This window comes from Lagopus muta, chromosome 1 (assembly GCF_023343835.1).
Source record: "Lagopus muta isolate bLagMut1 chromosome 1, bLagMut1 primary, whole genome shotgun sequence".
Taxonomy (NCBI): domain Eukaryota; kingdom Metazoa; phylum Chordata; class Aves; order Galliformes; family Phasianidae; genus Lagopus; species Lagopus muta.
In genome coordinates this window covers 179465675-179488028 of record NC_064433.1, presented here as the reverse complement: position 1 = coordinate 179488028, position 22354 = coordinate 179465675, and the positions used below count along the sequence as shown (strand labels likewise).

The window sequence follows — 22354 nt, the reverse complement described above, 5'->3', positions numbered from 1 at the left end:
TCTCTGTGTTTTGCTGACCAGAAGGAAATTGTTTCCACATATTGCAGTGGACCTGGATAACAAAGCAACAGAGAAAGCGGTGTGAAACTAACCTGTTTTTACATGGCCTACTAGACATGATGAGGACAATAATATGTTACATTTATAAACAATACCAATAATTTCAGAGCAATTATTGCAGCTAAATCCACATTTACGTCGTCATCCTTTTTATTTCCATTTCTCTATTGTGCTGTGAAACTGTCTATGGATATGGCTAATAACCCAACTAAATAACCCTCTCATGAATGGGTTTTATTTATTTATTTATTATTCTAATATTACTATCAACCAGCTGCAACTTCTCTAAAACACTGGAAAAATTTTCCTTGATAATCTTCAATGTTTTGAAAGATAAATTTAAACAGTTGGCAAGCTCTTCCCCTTCAACACTGAAAATAAACATGGAAACTTATATCATTATAAGATACAAATCTCATTTGTCCATTCCTGCAGGTCCCTGATTAGATGACAAAGTATTTGGCTACCTTAAGAGAATTGTAGTTACTCCTGCCATTTATTCACACATCATTGAATTTCTTCACTTTGACATTCAGGGCACTGGGTAGAAGTCAGTGCTAATTTGCCTGGAAGTTTTTTATTCATCTTTAAATAGCCACGTAAAAGGCCAAAGTAGACATTAACTTGAAAAGCTTGAAAAACTCTGAAGTCTAAAGATATTTACAGTGCTGAAAAAAATTGTAAGGTTTCAGGCAACTCGAGATAATATAAAGATTGAATGAAAACTTTTGTAAGTTTTATGAAAGCATAACAACCTTGTCTAATTCAATGAGCTTCAGTGTTCTTAAAAAAATAATACTAAATAATAAAGAAAAAAATTAGCTTAGAGCAAATAATATGAAGACGCTTTTTCAGATAGACTGTTAAGACTTCCAATCTGCTTTAAAACAGGACTGTGCTTACGTGACTCATGGAATGGAGCTTTAGTGATGTTCCTTGAGACGCCTTTCATCCTTTTGGGAGTGATCACTTCATAGCACTTTCAAGGTGGCTATTTCTGTTATTGCTACCCAGTATGACAATTAGACACAACAGCATTAAATTACTCTGGTTTCCCTTGAAAGGAGCAGGAGTTTTACTGACTCTGTAGACAGCTCAAGCTATGTACTGAAGCCATTTTCTGAATAAGTGGTGTTGATCGTCCTCAAAGAAACAGTGTTTCTAGGATAATTTTCATTTATGGCTAAGTCCTAAAGTCCTTTCAAAAGTGAAATTTACATTAAGTATATTAGAAAGGTGGATATTAAGTGTCAGGGCTACACTGCTACCATTCTGAAGGGGGCAAAGAGGAAAAAAGCATAGGTGCTGAAACAAAAAGCTGGGCAGGAAAAATCTGTAGTAAATATAACTGGCTTCCAAGAACAAAAGAGACAAATGAACAACTTCATTCAAATTTTGTTATTTCTCCTATCCCTCTGGAGTGCTAAACCATAATTAGAGCTCTAATACAAAATCACATTTGTCAGCCTGGTTGCTAAACTCCCCTTAAAGCTTTATGCACAAATAGCATTCTGATGCCAGTCCCACAGCAGCCTAGAGTTTTCATTTGCACTTTCAGGGACAGACAGTTTCTTTATCTGTATGAAAATCTCTTATAAATGTAACCACAGTGATATTAGGTAAGGTCAGTTCTACATAAAGCTGCTTCCAGACTTCCTGATCAGACAGTGAAGACTTGTCTTGGTTCCAGCAGGAGCTGTATGAAAAGCTGTTACCAGGCAATCGAGGTATGTCCTAAAGCTGACACTGCTCCCAAAAGCAGAGTCTGTGATGCAAGGAATGCTCCGCTCCATGAGCAGTGAAATACCACAGTCCATACATGTATGCCAAGAATAACTCTCCTAATAACGGAGATAAAAATTTCCACTCTAACACTGGAAGGGATCTTCATGGACAAGAGAGCGGCCATCTCCAGTAAGAGTAAATTACAATCCACATTGGCTTCTGATGCCACAGAATTTACTGGATTCCTGTCACCAGAGGATCTTTCTTCTCCAGCCTTTCTGCAAGAGCTCTGAAGGTGTTGCATCCTCTCATAATTGATGAAAGGAAGATGTCATTAAGATCCATCTATTTCTTGACAGGCAGATCTTAGCAGTATTAAATAGCTTCTCCATGTTTCTCAATTTCTCTTGTCCCCAAACTCCATGTTTCTCAATTTCTCTTGTCCCCAAAGAGCAGTATTTAAGCTACCAGAACAGGTACTTCTCTCCTATTAGAGATGTGTTGTGTCTCAAGGATGTGATGCCATTGTTCCACGTCACTGCACACCCATAGGCAAGCCTGGGCAGACATGCACGAGAAGTAGTGCAGGTCTGATAGGCATGGGAGCACTACGGATATTTCAGAAAGAAATGCAGATGTTATTTATTATGAATTATTGGATAGGAAGTCATACTCTTAAATAAGTGCAAAGCTTCCTCAGGAAATGTGTAAGTTCCTTTCAAGATTAGTGGTCAACTGATTTTAAAATGCCGTTTAGGGACTGTAACTCCTCTACGAAATCTAGGTGCCTCACCAAGTTTGTACAGTGATCTCTGGACTCCAAAAGGAAAACCTCAAAGTATGGGCAGAAGTAGCCCTGTTCTAGGACCAGTCATGCCCCTCTTTTGCCTGAGTTTCCATGCAGTCCTGACAGCCTTAACTTCATGTCAGATAGAAATAGTGCTTCTCTTTAGCCTTCATGTTGGAAAGGGTTCAAAACCTGGACAGACCCAAAGTGGTGCTTCTTTCACCTGGAGGATGAGCGCTAAATTCAAGATAGAAGGCACTGTGTCATGGAGCCCCTTTTCATGCCTGTGCCATTGTGCTGCTAGCAATAGAGGAATCACGTTCTATGCAGTGACAGAGCAGGGCATGTAAACCCTTCAGGGAGAAGTCACCAGGATGTTCCAAACACCTGCTTGTGTCTTAGCACCTAGCTGACCTCAGTGCTGACTTCCTAGTGCTTGAGTTTCTGCCTTGCTGTCCTGTCTCCAAGTGTCTCCACGGGAGATGTCCTCCATCTCCACCTTGCTCCCTAACAACAGTGTTGAAGGAGTCAAGCTGCTCTCCCAAGGAACAGGAAGTCCCTGGGACAAAGCTAGACCCAGGATCTTGCATTTCAGCTAAGTCTCTACTGCGCAAAGGCAACAGAACTGCTCTTTAACTTGCATGCTGAACACATAGATGTCCTTAGAGCAGGCACTGAAACTTCAGACAGAGAGTATTAAATATATTCAAATAGGAAACCTCCATATTTCTCAACTTCTTCTTGTCCCTGAAAACCAGTAGTTAAGCTACCAGAACAAATACTTCTCTCCCACTGGATATGTATGATTTCTCAAGAATGTGAAGCCATTGCTCCCAGGCACTTCTCCCATCATTTCCTATTGCCAGCAGCCAGCATGAATGCTACTAACTGGGTTTGGTTGCACCTCATCCTCCCTACTGCTGCCTCTGCATCCCCAGTCCACAGCTAGCTTCCCGAGAGCCATGTGCAATCACATTAATTACTCTTTGTCTAATCTGTAAGAGGTGTAGCAACTGACAGGGCCTAGCCTAAGCCAGCTGGGTCTGGCCTGTGTAGGACATGGGAATGAATTTTTCCCATCTGATTGAGAAATCAACCCAGGACTATGCTAAGTAAATTTTCTTAATATAGATTCAAATAAATCTGTGTAAATTGTTTGTAATTCCAGACAGAGTTTTATCATCATTATAGCAAAAACTATTTTGGTTGGTTGATAGAATTTTCTTGTTAAAATTCAAGCCGTTCTGAAAATCTTTTCTAGACAGGAAATACATTTTTCATATTTGAAGGTAATTACAATTATGTATGCTGCAAAGGGCTTTGAAATATGGAAATGAGAGGTTTATTTAGTGTGTGGATCAAGCTTATGAACAGCTTAAGTCCTCATTCCTTCTAACATCTTAACAGCTGTGCAGTTTCTTACAAAATATGTTTTATCGTTTCAAGAAATGCTGTTAACCTCGCAGTTTTAAAACTGAATGAACAAGGCCTCTTGGACAAATTGAAAAACAAATGGTGGTACGACAAAGGAGAATGTGGCAGCGGGGGAGGTGACTCCAAGGTTAGCCTCAATGTCACCAAAAGCGGGTAAACAGTATGTGAAGTAATTGGTGCATCTGCTGGGGTTTAACCTGAGCCAAAATAGCTTCTACACTATTGTGGCACTGCCAGCACCTGCAGTTGAAACCTAGGTGTATGCAATTACTGTCAAAGCAAAAATATTTGCATTTGTTTAAGCATCCCAAAGGGAACTCCTAAAACACTTCCTGCTGTGAGATCTATTGCCAGGTTTCAGAAATCTGCACCTTTTGAGATCATGATGAGCCTTTTCAGAGCTTTCTCCTGTGAACAATCAGCTTGAAACCCTCTGGAACAAACACCAGCTAAGGCTTATTTTGCACTTACATTATACTCCCAAAATAATTTTCAGTGACATTAAAGACAAAGGGTGCAAATCAGTGTGACTGCCTCCTACCAGGAATTTAGTGCAGGGCCAACACTCACAGAAACTAAACTGGTACCAATTGTGATTTTCTCGTGAGTAGACAGAATGGGTGAGCAAATTTGAGCTGAAATATCTATCTTTGTACGGACATTTTTATGAAATCTTATCAACAAACAGAAATGCATAGTGGTTCCCAAAACAGAATTCATTAGGCAGGAACTTCCCAGAATTTACAACCTTCTCTGCTGTGGCATTCACAGCTTTTCACCACTTCTGAATTTTAGGCTGAGGTAATGACATTTTATTGTTCCTTCCTTTCTAAATCTTCCACACAGCTAGTGCCACTGCTTCACAGCCTCATCACAGCTTACTTCTGGGCTGTGAAACTGGAAGATGTGATGGTAGAGAAGGATGAAGATACTGAAAACGCCCCTTCAATGCCAGGCAGCATGTATTAATACTTATGTGCTTGTGTGTGAGCAATATATAAGAGAACATTGCACAGGGTAACAGTGCAGGCACAGAGCTAGTCGAACACACATTATTAAATTTGACAGATTTGTTATATACAGTTTATGTAGCTTCCTTTACAGTTGTCTACACATATTTTTTCTTTCTATCTTCTCTCCTCCTTCAGTTCCATTGCTCTTTCATGCTGTGTCCTGGCCTCAGGGACCATCCCTTGGGCTGTGCTGCACTCACCCAGAACTGCTCTCCTAATCCTCTTCACTTTACCTCTGATCCTACTGCTCTACCTATTTTTTCCCACTGCTCTGCTTGCCAGCAGTCACAGTTTCAAAAATGGTCTCTATTTTCTGTTCCAAAGTGCATAGGCATATTAGACTCAATAGCACTTATGTGCAAGTGGAGCACACATCAGTGTCTCTTAAGAAGGCTGACATGTGAACCATGAATCTCCCATGTTGCTACTGTGGTAACCTCCATCAACCCTGAATTTTTGCGTTACTGGGAGTGGAGGAGGCATTTAATTTTTTTTAAAGTCACAGGCAAGGAGTCTTATAATTTAAAGATCTCAATTTTCTTAAAAATATACTTCTCACAAATCTACTGTGGTTGAAATGTAAGATAAAAGTTAGGTAGCAAACCAAAGATTTTAACTCACTGGTGGTTTGAATCACAAAGTTTCACAAGGGGAGCAGCGGGGCTGGACCAGGGGACGTGTCTGCAAGATGCTAGAGGGGAACATTTGGTGTGATGGCAAGTAACAGAAGAAAGAAAAAAGAAAAAGAAAAAAGAAAACAGTGCAGTTCATGGAGAAACTAGGAGGATCTGTGAGTGAAGGAGAGAGGTCAATGAAAATAGGTGCTACAGGTAGGACTTCATGAGGGAGTAGAAAATAGAGTGGGCAAGATATTGCTAGCTGGGAATAAGGAACATGATGGAGCTCAACCTGTGATCCTAGGACTACAGGACAGGACTACAGACAGCCTTCCAGGAGCATTTGTTTATTTTCCCTACGCACAGAGGAAAGAGTAGCCAAACCTGTGCATAAGGACTGTATTTGTTGAGAGGAAGCCCAGTGATTTCTGTCTACCATATGCCTACAGCCACCTTGTTCAGGAGGAATGGACACATGGAGATGAATATGCATTACTCTGATCTTAATATTTTGCATTGCAGCATCATCTTGTCTTTTTGTTTTTAAACCAAGTCTATGCTGACTCCCAAAACTGTTGGTTAGCTATTTATAATCTACAAAATTCATTTCCTTCTGCAGTGACAGTCTTGTAGAATTTGATCAATTAAGATCAATAAGATCATTTCAGTTGAATTAATGGAGCTCTAAATATTTAAATTTTATATACTATCAATTGATTGTTAGCAAAATAACAGGACACTTAACTCTGTTGCAAACCTGACAACTGCCAGCAGGTCCGAAACCTAAGTAGTGCTGATTTTCTGTTTGTGAATTTAGGAAGATCAAAGTCTGAGCTCTGTTAGCAGTTCTGGCCCAAATTACAGAGCTTCCTATTATAATGATGAACAGTAAGAACATTCTTCTTGTGCTGAAAGCAGCAGAGTGCCTAAATCTTAGTCAGCCATGCTATTACTTCTGAGGTTGTCTGAGTGTCTAAACCTAGAATAACCTTCTCCATTGCAATACACGGAGCTTGAGTAATCAGGAAGTTTCAAGAGAGCTCTAAAGGTTTGTGTTACTCTGCAAACTAAGATTTCTCCTACTTCTACTCTGTGCTTTTAAAAGCTCATCTGTATCCTCTCTTGTCATTTCCCTTCAAGTAACAATCTTCCAAAATTCAGAAAGAAGTTCATAGTGTGAACCACATTTTCCAGTTTCCCTCAGAAGACTGTATTACCAACTGGGTAGCTGGCATTGCCTTCACCCATGGCTTAGTGTGGTACTAGAAGAAAGTCATGTTTGAGGGGAAGACTGAGATCCATCAGACATTGGAGTGCTTCTGAAAATACTACTTCTGATCTCAGCAGCATGCCAGCATCAAATCCATTTGGTCCACAGAGAGCTATTTAAATCATGTTTCCACCATTACATTCCATAGCTTTTATAAAGATCTGGATTGAAAGAAGCTGTGCTGGTGAAACTCTCCTGTCTCTGCTGGCAGCCTCATGAGAATGCAGCAGCTCTTGTTTTTCATTCAGCAGGTGAGGCTGACCTTTCACTTAATTAATGGATCAGCCCTGACTGGGTAATGGAAAAGCTCCTAAAACATACTCATGATTGCTTTTTTTAAACAATTCCTGTCTCCTAAAATTCTGTACTGGTTTCAGAATCACTCAGCACTGTAATTTAAATGCTATAACTTCCCATTCATTGTCCTGTACACAAGGAGCTCAGAACTTCATTAATGTCATTTTAAGGCACTTTGATTTTGCTGAAGTTGCTGGCACCAGATTCAGCCTTGGGCTCTTAAAAGTCCTTCCAATAGTAAGTGATGGAAGTGATGGAGGAAAGGATAGGAGGAACATCCAAATGTGATGGCAAGAGGGGCAACTGAGGACATGTTGAGAAGGTTGAAAACCACTGTCCCTGTTCTCAGGTCAGGCTGTGCCACCACTGTCTTCAGCATATAGAAGAGCACGGTATCCTCTGCTGCATCAGATAGCATTTTTGCACTGTACTAAATGGGACAAAGTTGTCTCCATATATAAATGTTATTTGTAGTTATCTTTTTTTTTTTTTTTTTTATATTATCTTTCTGTGGATTTGGACAGATGGATTCTACATATATATAATAAGGAGCTGTGCATTGGAAAAACTACACTGACTTTCATTAATTCTGTCAGTTTACTTCAGTTGAAAATTTAGCCCAACATTCATAATTCAAAAATTGCTAAACAAACTGAGGAAAAAAAAAAAAAAAGTGTTATCATTTTCTGCTGTAGTAGTGAGCATAAAAGACTGAACTTGATGGGAAATTTAATTCTAAATGCTGAATTTATCCTAAGTATATAATTCAAGTAGATTGTTCTTGCTCGTGTACAGTAGATCATAAATATTCTTAATTTCTGCTCTTTTAATTTCAGTGGGACTATTGGGCAACCAGTTGAGTGAGCACTGTAGTAACACATTGTAGTGCACAACTGGCATAATCAAATCAAAATGATGCGTATTTGAAGAAAAGGTTTTCTAAGGAGAGATGTCTTAGATAGTCAACTTGCCCTGAAAGCTAAGGTGATTTGGGCATTCATCTCCTATGGCAGCTGCTGAAAATCTCCTACTAAAGTTTAAAACCAAGCAAAACAGCCTAACATACACAGAAGTCACCACACTGGCAATCTCTTCCTGTGATTGCAAGCAGATGTATATGCTGGTATTCTGAAAACCGTAAGCTGAAATTTTCATTTTCAACTCTGGAGGCACTCAGGTGGGCTTCACTTACTGGTTTGAGTATGAACTTGTCCCATCATGTGTTCCTGATTTACCCGGATTCAGATGAGTTTCAGCAAAAATAGTGGAAAGGAAGAAAAAGGACCTGGCCTCTGAGACATGACTGGCTGTATTTCAGGGAAGAGTAAGAATGAATTGCCTCATCTGTGCTCACCATTGCATTCAGATATTTATTGTTGATAGGATGGTGATTTTAAGCGTGAAATTGATTGCTCTTCCCAAAGGAAAGCCTGAGAGCTTCTTTGCAGAGACAGTGCAGAAAGGCTGGCATTAAAAGAATTACAGTGGCAAAGAAAAAATTCCTGCCTGTATCAGGTTATATATGGCTGAACTTTTTGTGCTGGGAAAAAGAAATGGCTAGGAAACATCTGTTTTTTGACTTGTCCAAGCTTGCTGCTGGTCCTAATAGTTTATACAGAGCCCTTATTATTACACCACTTTAATCAGTTTAGTCCACAATAGCTTCGCAAACTTCTGATCACCTGTGTAAGAACAGTACCTAGATGTCCCCAAGCCTTGCCACAACCAGACCCGTTACACAGCTGGGATTTGGGAGCACTGAAATGCCTCTCAGTGCCAGTGCATGGCAAGTCACAGATGAAGGCTATCCAGATAATATTAATTATTTCACACTTGTATTCAAAGCAAACAGAGGATCATATGGCCAGGCAACATGCCAGCATCTCAAGCTGCTGCCCCCTTCTTTACCTCAGGGACTTGCACATCCCACTTTCAGCCTGCACAACCTGATGCCAAGGAGCCTGAAGGCAAAATGTAAGTTTGAATACTGAAAAAGATTAAGAAATCTGTGCTAGCAGCACCCTTTCCATATGACCTAAGTGTATGAGATTTGGAAAGTGGCTAAAGCTTTTCCTTTATTTAAAGAGATCACTTGAGAGTTCCTTGGAATTTTCTCACCCAGCTGTAGCTGTCAAAAGTTGTCATTTTGATGCAGAACTGAGTCCTCCTCAATAGTAAATCTGGATGGTATGCTTCAACCTTCCTTAAAACTGGTAGCTCAACCCATTTTTTTCTTCTAACTAGAGAGAAGCTTGGACAGGCATAACTTTCTGGTTGGAATGCTGAAGTGAGGTGAATCTCACACTGCATGCATATATATACAAAGAGTAACCAGAAAATGTTGAAAGCCAGGATCCCTTAAGCTAATAGCTGCAATCAAGTTTCAGGAGCTCTTATGTGTAGGTGTTTCATATATGTATGTTAATACATACACAAATATATGTATATAAAAACTGTTGGGGCTTTCCAGTGAAACCAGTTTAGAGTGTAAGTATGAGCCTCTTTCAAATATCTACTTTAGTCAACTCAGTTGTTCTGTAACAATTAATGTTTGCACTGTGTTGTCTATTTTTATTTTAAGTTTTGAATTCATGAGTTGACATTTTAGCAGGGTACGGATTATGGTGCATTATGAGAGATTAATGGTACCACAAGAATATGCTGGCACACACAAGATCAGTCTCTGTGTCATCTGTTATCACCATCAGCCTATCTATCACATGCTGCTTCTGTTTATCTGTCTCCTTCTCTTATATATACTGTATTTGCATGCACACCTGCACATAAATAGATAACTATATGCCTATCACGTTAAGAATTAAACAGTCAATGTTTCAAAGCAGAAAGTATGGAAAATAAGGCTTAATCATTTGATAGGTTTTGAGAAAATAAACTGCTACAACTACATGAAGCAGGGCACCATCGTAGCAGTTCATGGCTTTGAATCATAAAATTAGGTTTCATCTTAATGTTGAATTCAATTGTGTCACCCACAGCAAATGCCTCAAGAAAGAAAGACACCCCGAGCAGTAATTAATAATCAACCTGGGACCCCTCGAGGACTTTTTTTGAATAAGTGAGATTGAAAGAAAAGTCTTGAAATTGAAAAAAAAGTTGGAATATAGGATACGGAAATGCAATCCTGGTAGTGGTGATCTCAACAGAGGCACAGGAACTCAGAGTGAGGGCAGGCCCATGCCAGGGCTGTGGTGGCAGCCGGCAGGAGCTGCTCCTTCTCTTGCCAGCTTCATTTTGAGGGCAGTAAATGAAATAGCTATGGCCAAGTCATGTCACTAGTTTGCAAACCACAAATGGATCTAGAGCAAGGAATACAGTATGTTTCTTAAGTCATATATGCAATTGTATTGTATGATGTCTCTGGAGGCTATGTTGTTAATGTGTTTAAGCCAATAGTTTTGGGTTCACAGTAATTGCATACCATTTATTTACAAATCTTCCCCAGCAGTATGTGCCTGTTACCTAAAGCGATGGAGCAGGTCCCGGTCGTATGTCTGTCTCTAAACCTGGGCCAACAGTACATGACATAGCACCCACTGTGGCCTCTGCTCTGTCACTTTGCAATGCGATTCTATGTAGTTTTACTTGAATAACATAAAATAACATATATAATGTTATTTATGTTATTTTCCACGTGAAGAACTCCTGTAAACCTTGCCGTTTTGAAACTCAGTGAGGCAGGCGTCTTAGACAAGCTGAAAAACAAATGGTGGTACGATAAAGGTGAATGTGGACCCAAGGACTCTGGAAGTAAGGTCAGTCGCTGCAGTTCGGGACCTACTATCGTGTTCACAAAGCAGTAAAGGGAGTAATGAACAAAATTACTTAGAAGTAAAATAAGCAGCTGTAGACACTCACAGAGCGAATTGGCTTGGCCTCATCTTGATGGGGGTCATGGTTTAGTTTAAAGAAGCACTATTGTTTTTTGAAGTATTCAGCAATATAAATCACCCTAAATCACCTCATACTCTCCTATCTTTTCGTGGCAGCCATTGAGGAGTTATAAGGTGTTTTTTTTTTTGTTTTTTTTTTTTTGAGGGAGGCAGATTGAGTTGTATTTTTCCATCCTGCCTAGGGGAATTTGTCCCCCTCTGCTGCCCAGGACCTGTATGGCCTGGCTTCATCCATGTCTTCTTCTTTTAAAGCTGGCTGATTTCCTGTTTTCAGACAGGATGAAGCACTAAGCTTTCATCTCTGTGCCTGGATCCTATTAGGGAGGTCTCTGGCTCCTTGAGGAACCAAGAAAGTCCTAACTTGAGCTTTGGAGTGAAAGTTTTCAGTAATTCACTGCATTCTATTGCTTCTTAAATTTACCCTAGTCCATTCCCACAGTAATCCTTACATCTTTGGGGAGTGGAGACTGACATTTCCCCTGGGGATAAGCCCAGAAGTAGGTGTTTTTTCTGGTGCACACAGTCAGTACCAGCTCTGTGTGCTAGAGTCAGACATGTCTTCGTGATGCTCAGAGCTGGGAGGACAGCCTGAGGGCCGTGACTACTCACTGTCCATGCCCTACACATTTTGCTTTTTCTTGCAAGTGGTTTGGAGGAAAGAGTAAAAACCTTAAAGAGGATGGCAAGGCACCCACAGCATGGCTGAGAAAGCCTCGATGCACTGCATCCATTGGATCAGATTCTTCCTGGCCCCAGCTGCTCCCTGTTCCCAAGCACCATATTGACAATTATTACCAGAAGAACTAAGTCATGCACAAGGCATTCAGAATCCTCCTATACAGCTAAAAAGAGCCAGACAAAGCAGAACCCCATCAACACCTCTTTACGTCCAGGGAAATTGCTACTGTGCTTGTCTCCTGACTGCACAGCTAATAGTGCCTCTTTAAATTAAACCCAAATATTGAGAATAAGTTAATTTTTCATACAAATTATAATTGGAAGTTAAGTACTCTCCTTACTTTAGGTAAAGATTATATAGTCTGTATAAGAATATAGCTTTATAAATATCTTAAGGCACACAACGTAGTATATGGGAGTCAATCCTGAGAGAGTTCCTTGAGAACTGTGCTATAAAATGCACATGGATTTCAAATCATAACATATGTGAACTAAGCAGTGAAGTATAGAGAAATGTAGAATAATTATTTACAACAGTAAGTCTAAAAAGGTGTTTGTTTATCAGATGTTGCATAGTTATTAATTTGCTAAAGAATGTTGTAACAGTTTTCTAAATTATTATAAATTATGATTACTGTGTAAAGTTTAATATATCACTTTTTATAAAATTGTATAACTGCAGAGCCTTAGTAGTCCATGGGCATGTACCAGATCTGTATCTAGAATAAAATAGAAACAAAATACAATAAACAGTAAGAGGCAAACATATGATGATGTGTATGGCACAGTGTGCACTTTCAAGAAGTGTTTGTTCCAATAACTTAAGCCTCACTTGTTATTTTTACCTTTTAGCAGAAAGTCAGGCTGGATCTTTTAAAATAACAGCAATGCTTATCACAAGTGAAAATTGTCTTATAGTGAAGATCAAGCAGAATCTTGTTTAATGTAAATGGATTTCTGGATTCCAAAGCTTTTAAAGAGCTTTGTGTAAATGCAGTTTGATGCCAGTGTTAAAATGTGCCCTAATGAGGACTGGATGTGTCATTGTTTAATTCTCCAGCTAGTGGAAATAATCCTTGGCAATAAGTAAACAATGGCATCCTGATATACTGGCAGTAAATTTATGATATTTCTATGTTGACCAAGAAAAGCAGGTGCTTAATATGCATTTTATAGATCCTGATAGGAAAAGTTTTGTGAGAGGCATGTAAACAATGGTCACTTAATTTCAGCTAAACATTGTTTATTCTATTTCCAATGCTTTAATGTGGACCTTGTGCTGCAGAGGTCTGGATGCTGGAGTTAACTGTGTTGCTTCTGTTTCCCCAGGACAAGACGAGTGCCTTGAGTCTCAGCAACGTTGCTGGAGTCTTCTACATTCTGGTTGGAGGCTTGGGCTTGGCAATGCTGGTGGCTTTGATAGAGTTCTGTTACAAGTCCAGGGCAGAGGCGAAGCGAATGAAGGTGGCAAAGAGTGCACAGACTTTTAACCCAACTTCCTCGCAGAATACCCAGAATTTAGCAACTTATAGAGAAGGTTACAACGTATATGGAACCGAAAGTATTAAAATTTAGGGGTAGGACTTAGGGCCTACTACAGTGAGTGGGTGATGCATCTTGTACTGCAGTGTTGTGACCTGTCTGTCTAGTGGTGCTTGCTTCTAAACAGAGCTTTATATTTTGGAAAACTTCAGTGCAAAGTGGTTCAGTTTTTTTGGCTGCAGATGTACAGTATACTATTCTATGTTGCTAATAGACATCTGCATTACAAGAAATTTTTAACACAAAAATTATCTTTATAACAGCCCAATGTTATGCAATCTGTTGGGAGATGACAGCTATTTGAAATTGAGGTCCTAAAATACATATCCAGAGGGCCAGTGTTTAATTACTTGATTGGCCAGTCTGCCCTCCTAAAGGTTGGCACTCTACTGGTGACAAATTGATGTAAGCTTTTATTATTCTCTGTTGGCCCTAACTGGATCTTTCTTACAATGAGGATTTAGGATAGGTAACGTCACTGAACCATAGTCAACCTAATGGAAGACAAGGCACTGTTACAAGAAGTCTAAATGTTGTTTTATCTTCTCCTCCTCCTCACCACCCTTCTCCTTCACCCTCCCTTCAGTACATGTTTTATGCTAATTGTGTGGCTTTTTTTTTTTTCTTCCCCCCCCACAATATCCTGCTTCAGGTCAAGCTTTGCCCACCATAATAACCAACAAAATTCACTAACCACTGAACAGACTCAGACTACTGTCCTCAGTCTTCAGTAAATATGCCCTTTTCCTTGCTCTGGACTCACAGTTTTCAGATGCTCATGCAGTGATTTCAGCCTGAAATGCTGATAATTGCTGAGCTGCATCTGCATACTTCCCCTTAGAAAGCATGCAGGAATAGTTTACTAATGCATTTGATCTCATCCATGCAGTGATTATCTTGCCAACTAATCATTAGTAAAATAGTCAAATCAGCTCCCTGACCTTTGAAAATGGCACGCAGCTTCTAAACATAACTCTTCCATAGCTTCCAAGCTATTCTGGCTGCTTTGTAACAGAGGTGCTGCCAGGACGCTGCCATCTCATTGCTACTTTGAGTCCCCTTCTTTTGCACACAGCAATCTCTGTCTCTTCTAACAAACAGCTACATCCTCCTGAAATCACTGAGCTATCCCTGTAGAGGAAGTAACAAACAAAAATTAAGCGAAACGAGATGAATAGAAATGTCATGTTGCCACCTTGAAAAAAAACTCAGAGGAAAAAACTGGAGATGCGATTATTATTTTTTATTTATTATTCATATAGCGCTGGAGTACACGGCGCTGTACTATAGGTGAAGTGTGCCAAGCACATAGCAGGTCCCTGTCCCGAGGAGCATACAGGCTAAAGACACAGCCGGTACAGTACCGAACCATACAGTACAGAGCAGACACAGAGTGAGCAGAGCATGGTGCTTGAGCATGGTAGCTGGAGCGCTGCAAGGAATAGGTGGGTTCTCATGGTAAGGGGGGGCTTGGCATGCGCTGGCTGGGGAGTTTCCCAAACATGTTGTGGTGCAGTTTTCTGTTTTTCTCTGTTGTACACAACTCATGGCCCTGGGTACATGTGCATTGTCATGGAACCTGATATCCTACTGTGCCTGATTTGTGCACAGCCAGCAAAGCATCAGTTTGCTGATGGATCACCCAGCTAAGCAGGTGTCATCGTGGCTCCAGGGGTACAGGTCACTACTGTGACAATATCCAAGCTCACAGCCTGTTCTCTGTAACAAAGGTCTTAAAAAGAAGTGAGGCCCTGGCACAGGCTGCCCAGAGAAGCAGTGGATGCCCCATCTCTGGAGTTGTTCAAAGCCACGTTGTATGGAACCCTGGGCAGACTCATTCTATGAGTCTCTGATTCCATGAAATAATCCCAAGAAAGTAACTGCAAAAAAAAAAAAAACCTTTCCGTAGAATTCTTTAGTGCCCATCACTGAGAGCATCCCTAGCCCAATACATAGAACAATGTGTGCATATGACAAGAAGTTCCAATGATAAGTGCCTTTTCATAAGCAAAACTAGTCCCTACGACTAATTTTTTAAAGCCGGCATTTTGTTTTACTGAAAATTCATCTTTGCCCAAGTGATAACTTCTGATAACATTTTAAAAAGCATTTCAAGATCCAGGCATTCAAAAATTTTCAAAAAAAAATAGAAATTGCTTTGGATTTTTGAGCAGATATCTATTGACTCCGGAAATTCTTCCTTCTCCTTGTCTTGTTTGCTGTACTAGTTACTAGAGAAATCTTAGCACATGAACCTGACATAGAAGAGCTTCTGCTTGTTGGAGGCAGCCTGCTGAGGTGAGGTTACACTCACCAGCAGTGTGGTGTCACCTATGTGCCCTCTCCTGCCCACACTGCTCATAGACCTCTGCCAGCCCACAGCAGCACAGAGCCACAGTGCTGCACACACATATTTCTGCAGACATAAGTCTGCATTTAGCACCTCAAAACCTCAGATGTGTTCATTTATCTGAGGTGTAAAGGGCTCGTATTAGAACTAAAACTTACTAATACAGAAAGATTCTTGGCAGTTCTAACCTGCATGAGTAACCCACATGCTTATTTTTAAGCTGACATCAAATAATTTTAATTATTTATGTGTTAAACTAATAGAAAACAGCTTAAATAACCCACCTGGAAATTAACATTTATTACTATTTTTTTTCTTCTAATTGAATCCAGTAAGAAACGAGTAGCTACAGGGAAATTCGCCAGTCTGCGAGGCAGCAGAATATGGAAACATAAGACAAGTACACAAACGTGTGGTAAAGATGTTCAGAAGGGATGACAGACTATTGCATCTGCCCCTGGCAGGGAAGGAAGTGTGCTCTGAAGTGGGAGCAATCCCTTCCCCTTCCCCGAGCAGCACTTCTCCATTTTCATTTATTGGTAAGCCAGTCAACTTGATATCTGGAGGAAATGCGGAGCCGACACTTCTCTCCAGCTGCTCAGAGAAAACCACTGCTGGCTTCCTCCTGTCAAACCCATGAGCGACAAAGGGGTTGTCCCACAGGCACCTTCCCAGCCGCCAAAACCACCACGGTCCTCACCGTGGGCCATGAGACTCACCAGCCAGCTCCCAGCTCCACTGCTTTTGCTTGCGCTCCCACCTTGTGCTGGTTATAACCGACCAAATTAACTACAAAATTTACAAATATATATATTTGTATGTATATTTACATGAAATTACAAAATGAATGGCTAACAAGGCCAAATAGTAAAAGAGCGCTCAGTAAATCTGTAATGTGCCTATCTTGACTTATATACTTCCAATTTCATATTCCATATAGTGAAAGTATTTGAAAGTTCATCTTCAATATCTGTGCAAAGACATTCCCAGATGACCCAGGTGCTAGAGACATCTAAACAACAAACAAACCCAGCAACTGGGTACTTACATTACATAGACTGAGGAGATCAGCTTCCTACATTCCTATTTCCTGCTGGGAAGAGGATAGGCAACATTTTCATGTGATTAAGTGAACAACTAGTTTAATCAAAACTAATGACATTAATATGAAAACTAACTACGGCTAAGTTTGAAAGTAACACTACTAACTGAGTACTTACTGAACAGTGACTTCCTAACATTCTTAGCGAATAGCAGGAGTTTTCCCTCTTATCCCAGCCTCTCCTGAAACCATTTTTAAAGCCAGGCCATAAATCTGAAATTGTAGCAGCATAATCAAGCACAGCATTAGCCTGGCTCATTACCCACAGCTTAGTTTGAAACAAAACACAGACACATATCTGGTTAGTTTGCTTTATGGCAACTTCCTGAGTACAAGTTTGACCTGCTCCTGCTGGCTTTGTCGACTGTCTGGGTTGTTTCCTGCAGTGTGCTGCTGAATTGTTGTTACCCTGTGCTGTGAGCAGAGGGGAGTTGCCTTACTGCAGCTTTTTCTGTTGTTCCATGGAAGGCTGCTGAGAAATTGTTCTTTCTCATTTGCTTTTTTTTTTTTTTTTTTTTTTTTGTAGATCCCTTTTTCAGTGTTTTTCTGTCCTGAGCATGTTGTCAATGGCCAGAAAGCCACAAAGCTAGAAAAACATAAACTTTTGCATAGCTCAGTGTATCACCTATAACCCCTGTAAACATGAGCTCTGATTTCCCAGTGGCAGAGGGATGGAAAGATGCTGTACTCAGTAACAATCTGCTGGGAAATTCACCAAATCTGGAGTAGGCTGTCCTGTTTCCAACTCAGACTGCATTCTGATCTGGTCTGGTCTCCCATCCCTGCTCAGAACTCAGCTAAAGACCTTTTCTTGCCATTGACCAAAACACGTTCTGTGCATTTCTGCAGATGGACAATCCTTGACACACATTTGCAACAGGACATGCACCATGTGGAATTCCACCACATTGCATTGTATCTGTGTAAATGTAGTTTTTTATTTGCTGCTGGGTGTAGTTGAAGTCTTTTGTATTCAGTGGAACTCTGTGTGGGTCCAGGTCCTCACTCACTCGTTATCTATCTCTCGATTTTTATATCTAGCTGTTGAATTAGGATAAAATCTGCTGGGTAGCAATCCCTGCCACAGAGTACTGCAGCAGCAGGGAGACTTTTCAAAAGATTACTTTGGATGTTGTAATTGATGGTTAACAAAGCCAAAGTTTTCAGCTTGAGGAGAATGCCACAACACCCTTTGTAAGATGGGCCTTATCCTGAGAATTTTCCAGCGATTGATTTGAGAAGTTGCTCTTATACATATCCTACTGCTCCATAAGGGCAGCTATACTTGGAAGAATTCTTCTTTGAAGGAGCTAATAATGCAATGCAATATGAGGCGGGTGCATTTCTTAGAGGTGTACCCAGAGAATGGGAGTTTTAAGTGAATCTCCCTTATCTCAGTTTAGGATTTCATTGCTACCTTGGAAGGAGAAACTGGACTCAGAGGGACAAAGCTCTAAATGCAGAGATTAGTAACAAGGCAAATAAAATGATTTTATGTTTGTCATCCCTTTGCTCCTACATGAATGCACTCTCCTGCATCCCATTTTTTCCAATCAGTATTCCAGATTGCATCCCTGCACATTAGTTATAGGAGTTAGTTGCACAGAGTATGGTTTCTGTTGGCTAGAAATGAGAATTACCCACTAATTATTATCTTAACACAGTGTCTCTGAAATCTGTTTCAATACAGTGTAATTCAGGTGCCTGCTGTGCCAGGTGCACATTGGCTTTTTCTATCATTCCAAGAGAGCCTTCTTAGATTAGATTCCTTATTTTCGAATGGCTGAAGTTAGCTGGAATAACTATAAATGTTTTTTCTTCTGTTTGAGGCAATCAGTCTCTAAACAAAATATTTTGTTTGACTTAACTGAAGGTAATGACTTAGAGATAGCAGGATCTAAAATCCTCTTGTGGAAAATTTAGTTTTAATGTAGAAAACCATAGAAAATGTGTTTTCTCAGTGAACTATATTTGCCTTCCCTGATTACAGCAAAATACATAAAGGAAAAGAGATTTGTGAATGGATGCACTATGAATAGAAGTAATAACTTCTTTAGATTTGATCCATGGAATTATCACAAAGATAATTGAAAGAGCTATAACGATTTGTAAGCAATTTTCAGTAGTTACTTTTTACCTTGAAATACCTCTTCAAAGGTCTCAGTCTACAAATACTCGTGCATAACTTTATTCAAAGGTGCTAATACTTTCAGGTTCATGAAAGGTCTTGACTCTCATTTCACAATATATGAATGTAGTTTGAAGTACTTTACATGAAAGTATTCCTTCTTCTGTTAATTTACTGTTCAAATTTGGAATTTAAATGGATGATGATTTATTGTAATAAATTTTAACTTCGGAATTTTGAGCCTTTCTCCCCTAGTATGCTATGTATTTTGTATATATGATTATTATTAACTATAATGTTAAAATGACAAAAAAATGCAGATGTCTAAAATCTAATATTTTGGTGTTTGCTGTGTTCTGGTTCCTTGAAGGGTAGGACCTTTCTAACACTTTTTTTTTTCTCTTCTCCTTTATTTTTGATCATAGCTTACCTTTTCTGAAGCCATAAGAAACAAAGCCAGATTATCCATCACGGGGAGTGTGGGTGAAAATGGCCGCGTATTGACTCCCGACTGCCCGAAGGCTGTGCATTCCGGAACTGCAATTAGACAAAGTTCAGGATTGGCTGTAATTGCATCGGACCTACCATAAAAACCAAAAAAATAATTGAGTGCCTTAATTAAACTGTGTTGGTGACTGATGGGAACACAGCACAGACTGTAACGACATGGGAGTGTCATTGATGAACTAATAATTTGGCTGAGAAAGGGAAGTACGTCCAAATGCGCCAGTCATCATCAGCAACAATGTGTGCATGAGCTCAGCTCGGAAACCCAAACTCAGATTTTATATCAGGAAAATTCATAATTTAGTTTTGTTGGGGGGAGGGGGCTGGGAAGGGTGTATTAACAGCAACAAATTTCACTTGAGTGGACTAAAAACTAATAAGACTTTCCAATTTAGCGCATTAAACTGTGAAGAACATGCTCAGAAAAGAGAACGTTTCAGTCTTTGTCTTGACAAAGAGAGAAAAATAGCTATAGAAGTCAATGAACATGCTAACCTGTGTCTCCAGAACATCAATATATACAATGGAAGAATATTCAGCTGTTCAGCTGTAGAAATGAATCACTAAACTGTGATAAGAAAATAATAAATATGTAAATCCTGTGAAAAAAAAATAAAGAAATTATTTACATTTTCTTTGAAAAAAGAGGAATATTGAAACATGCTTGCTTTTTAACTGATGTAAATTCAGTAGAGGACAACACAATTCTTTTTTCTAACCATCTTAGGGAACAGTTCATTGCAATAATTGATATAAAATGCCATCACTGTAATAAAATTCAGAGACTTTTTTTTTTATAAAAGTTGTTGGTCATCCTCTTGTTTGCTGTTACCTTCATTCTGTTCCATCATTCCATGTTCCACAGATTTGCATCTGTCTAATACAAGAAAGAAAATGAAAAAATGTTTAGAATACATCGTCAGTCTGCAGTGTAGAATCAAAAGAGACTACGGGTCACTCATGTTACAGATATTATTTATAATCTTGTTCTGTGTAAGAAACTGTGGTTTTTGTACCCACCAAAAAGAATAAAACAACAAACGTTCTTATAATATCGCCAGAGCTTGAGTTGTTTTCTGATCGTTAGGGACAAGTAGGGGTGTCACCTGGGAAATTGAACAGAGTGGTTCGTTAATTGCTCCAGGATGCAGGACCTTATCTAATATGGTCTGAGTGCACGTCTGTGAAGTACTCTGAAGCCTTTACAGAGACAGAACTCTAAAATGTCAGAGTATTGCAATGTTTATTCACTGGGTATTTTATTAGTAGTCACTGAAACTGATAGGTTACGGAAGCATTTAGTGATGGTGTTTGTTCCCTGGGGAGTTCAAAGAACGTCATACTAGGGAGCGGGGAAGTAATCTTTCAAACTGACTTGGTATGTAGATTTTTTCTCAGTGCCTGGCAACCTCAGCCTTCATCATACATCCTTCCAGTGACATCAGGGAAAGGCTACTAGGCACCATTTGAATCAAATTCAGTGTCTACGGGAGAAGGCACATCCATCACTACTCTGATGTGATGGCCATTCCCCTTGGCTGTGCTAGACACTGTGGTGGTCTGCAAATCCAAGATCTTACCACCAGGGCAGCAGTTCCGTGTCAGAGTCCAGACTGCAGGTCAGATCAGATTTGGATTAATCACAACTTCTGATGCCTACAAGTGGTCATAAGTCGATAGCTTAAATTCTCCCAGCCTCAGTTGATGGTTCTCCTCTTGGGTCCCAGGCCTGCAGGCCCTCACAAAAAGGATTGCAGCCTGAGAGCGGAGCCTAATGGTGCCAAATGGTGGGCAGCACTCACCAACTGCAGCAAAGAACAAATAAAAAAAGCATTATGAAGATGAGATTGATCCTGTCTAATACAGATAGGCATGAAACAGTAAAGAGTTAGCTTCAGTTCAAGTATCAACAACATAGATATGAATTTCTCTATCTCAAATACTCCAGACACCCTTTACAGTCATTAGAGAGAAATAATAAATGAAATTGAATGATGTCATCTTAAAGCTGGCATTAAAACACTGAACTGCTGAATCACAGCACAAAAAGCCTGTATCTTTCCACTAACTGTAATCTAGGCTGAGGGTGAGCAGTTCTTACAGTGCAGGCAAAGGTGAAAATAAGGTGATGCTTACCCCTAAGGCATAATGACTATAAAGTGTGCAGGTGTTTCAGAGGGAAAGGGTATCTAACTGTACAGTGAATGGCTGTGACACAACCTACTGTATATCCTTGTTTTACTGGTGTGTTTATCTCATTCATGAGTTACTATGAACTGTTTCTGTCTGTGGCCAGTATGGTGACTTGTCTGACTTTCCTGCTTGATTAAAGCTGTGAGCTCTCTCATACTTCTTCTTACAACTCTATTTAAAAAAAAAAAAAAAAAAAAAAAAAGAAGAAGAAAAAAAAAGTCTTTTTGTTAAAAATATAGTAGGTTTCTCTTGATTTTTTGTAATGTTGTAAAGTAACTGATTTACTGATTTGAGGCTGAACAGCCTGGGAGACTGAATATAAGGAATGCTGTCTACTCTGTTCTACTGTGCCTGTCTGTTTTTCCAGGAGTCTGTCTTCAGCCTTCCTTCATTCAGGACTGTGAGCGGTGCCATTGCTGTCCTGGGATATTTTACTGTCTTCTTGTTCTACTCCTCTTTCCTCCTGCTCTGTCTCTTTGATGTATTGCATTTATTTCACATTTTCAGCAGATGGCACATCACGGCACTTTTAAATGTCACCCCATAGAGCCCATAGGGTTTCCACTTGACAGCCAAACCCTGCAGTCCTTTGAGATGTCAGTAACTACCAGGTTAGTTACAAGGACTCCCATGGAAAGGATTCTCGATGGAGCATCAAGACCAGTGTTGCCACTGAGCATCACTGCCATAGGGTAGCATACGGGGCACGTGCCAGCAGCCACAGGAATTCCATCTCCTTA

The 22354-nt window shown here is 39.9% G+C and overlaps 1 protein-coding gene across 8 annotated transcripts in view; it reads left to right on the top strand.

The window, feature by feature from the left end:
* The window catches only part of GRIA4 (glutamate ionotropic receptor AMPA type subunit 4), a 224590-nt gene extending 202906 nt beyond the window's left edge, over nt 1–21684 (top strand). The window contains exons 14-16 of one of the 8 annotated variants that reach the window (XR_007377242.1): nt 4019–4133; nt 10862–10976; nt 13122–13234. Coding sequence is in view for 7 of the 8 variants with exons in the window: in XM_048945677.1 (XP_048801634.1) it covers nt 4019–4133; nt 13122–13256; nt 19340–19504 (415 nt within the window). In the remaining variant the exon portion in view is untranslated. Of the gene's footprint in view, nt 1–4018; nt 4134–10861; nt 11021–13121; nt 13392–19339 lie in introns of those variants that run through there. The other 7 variants (XM_048945677.1, XM_048946183.1, XM_048945981.1 and 4 more) reach the window with 7 other exon arrangements.
* The last annotated feature ends 670 nt before the right edge of the window (nt 21685–22354 follow it).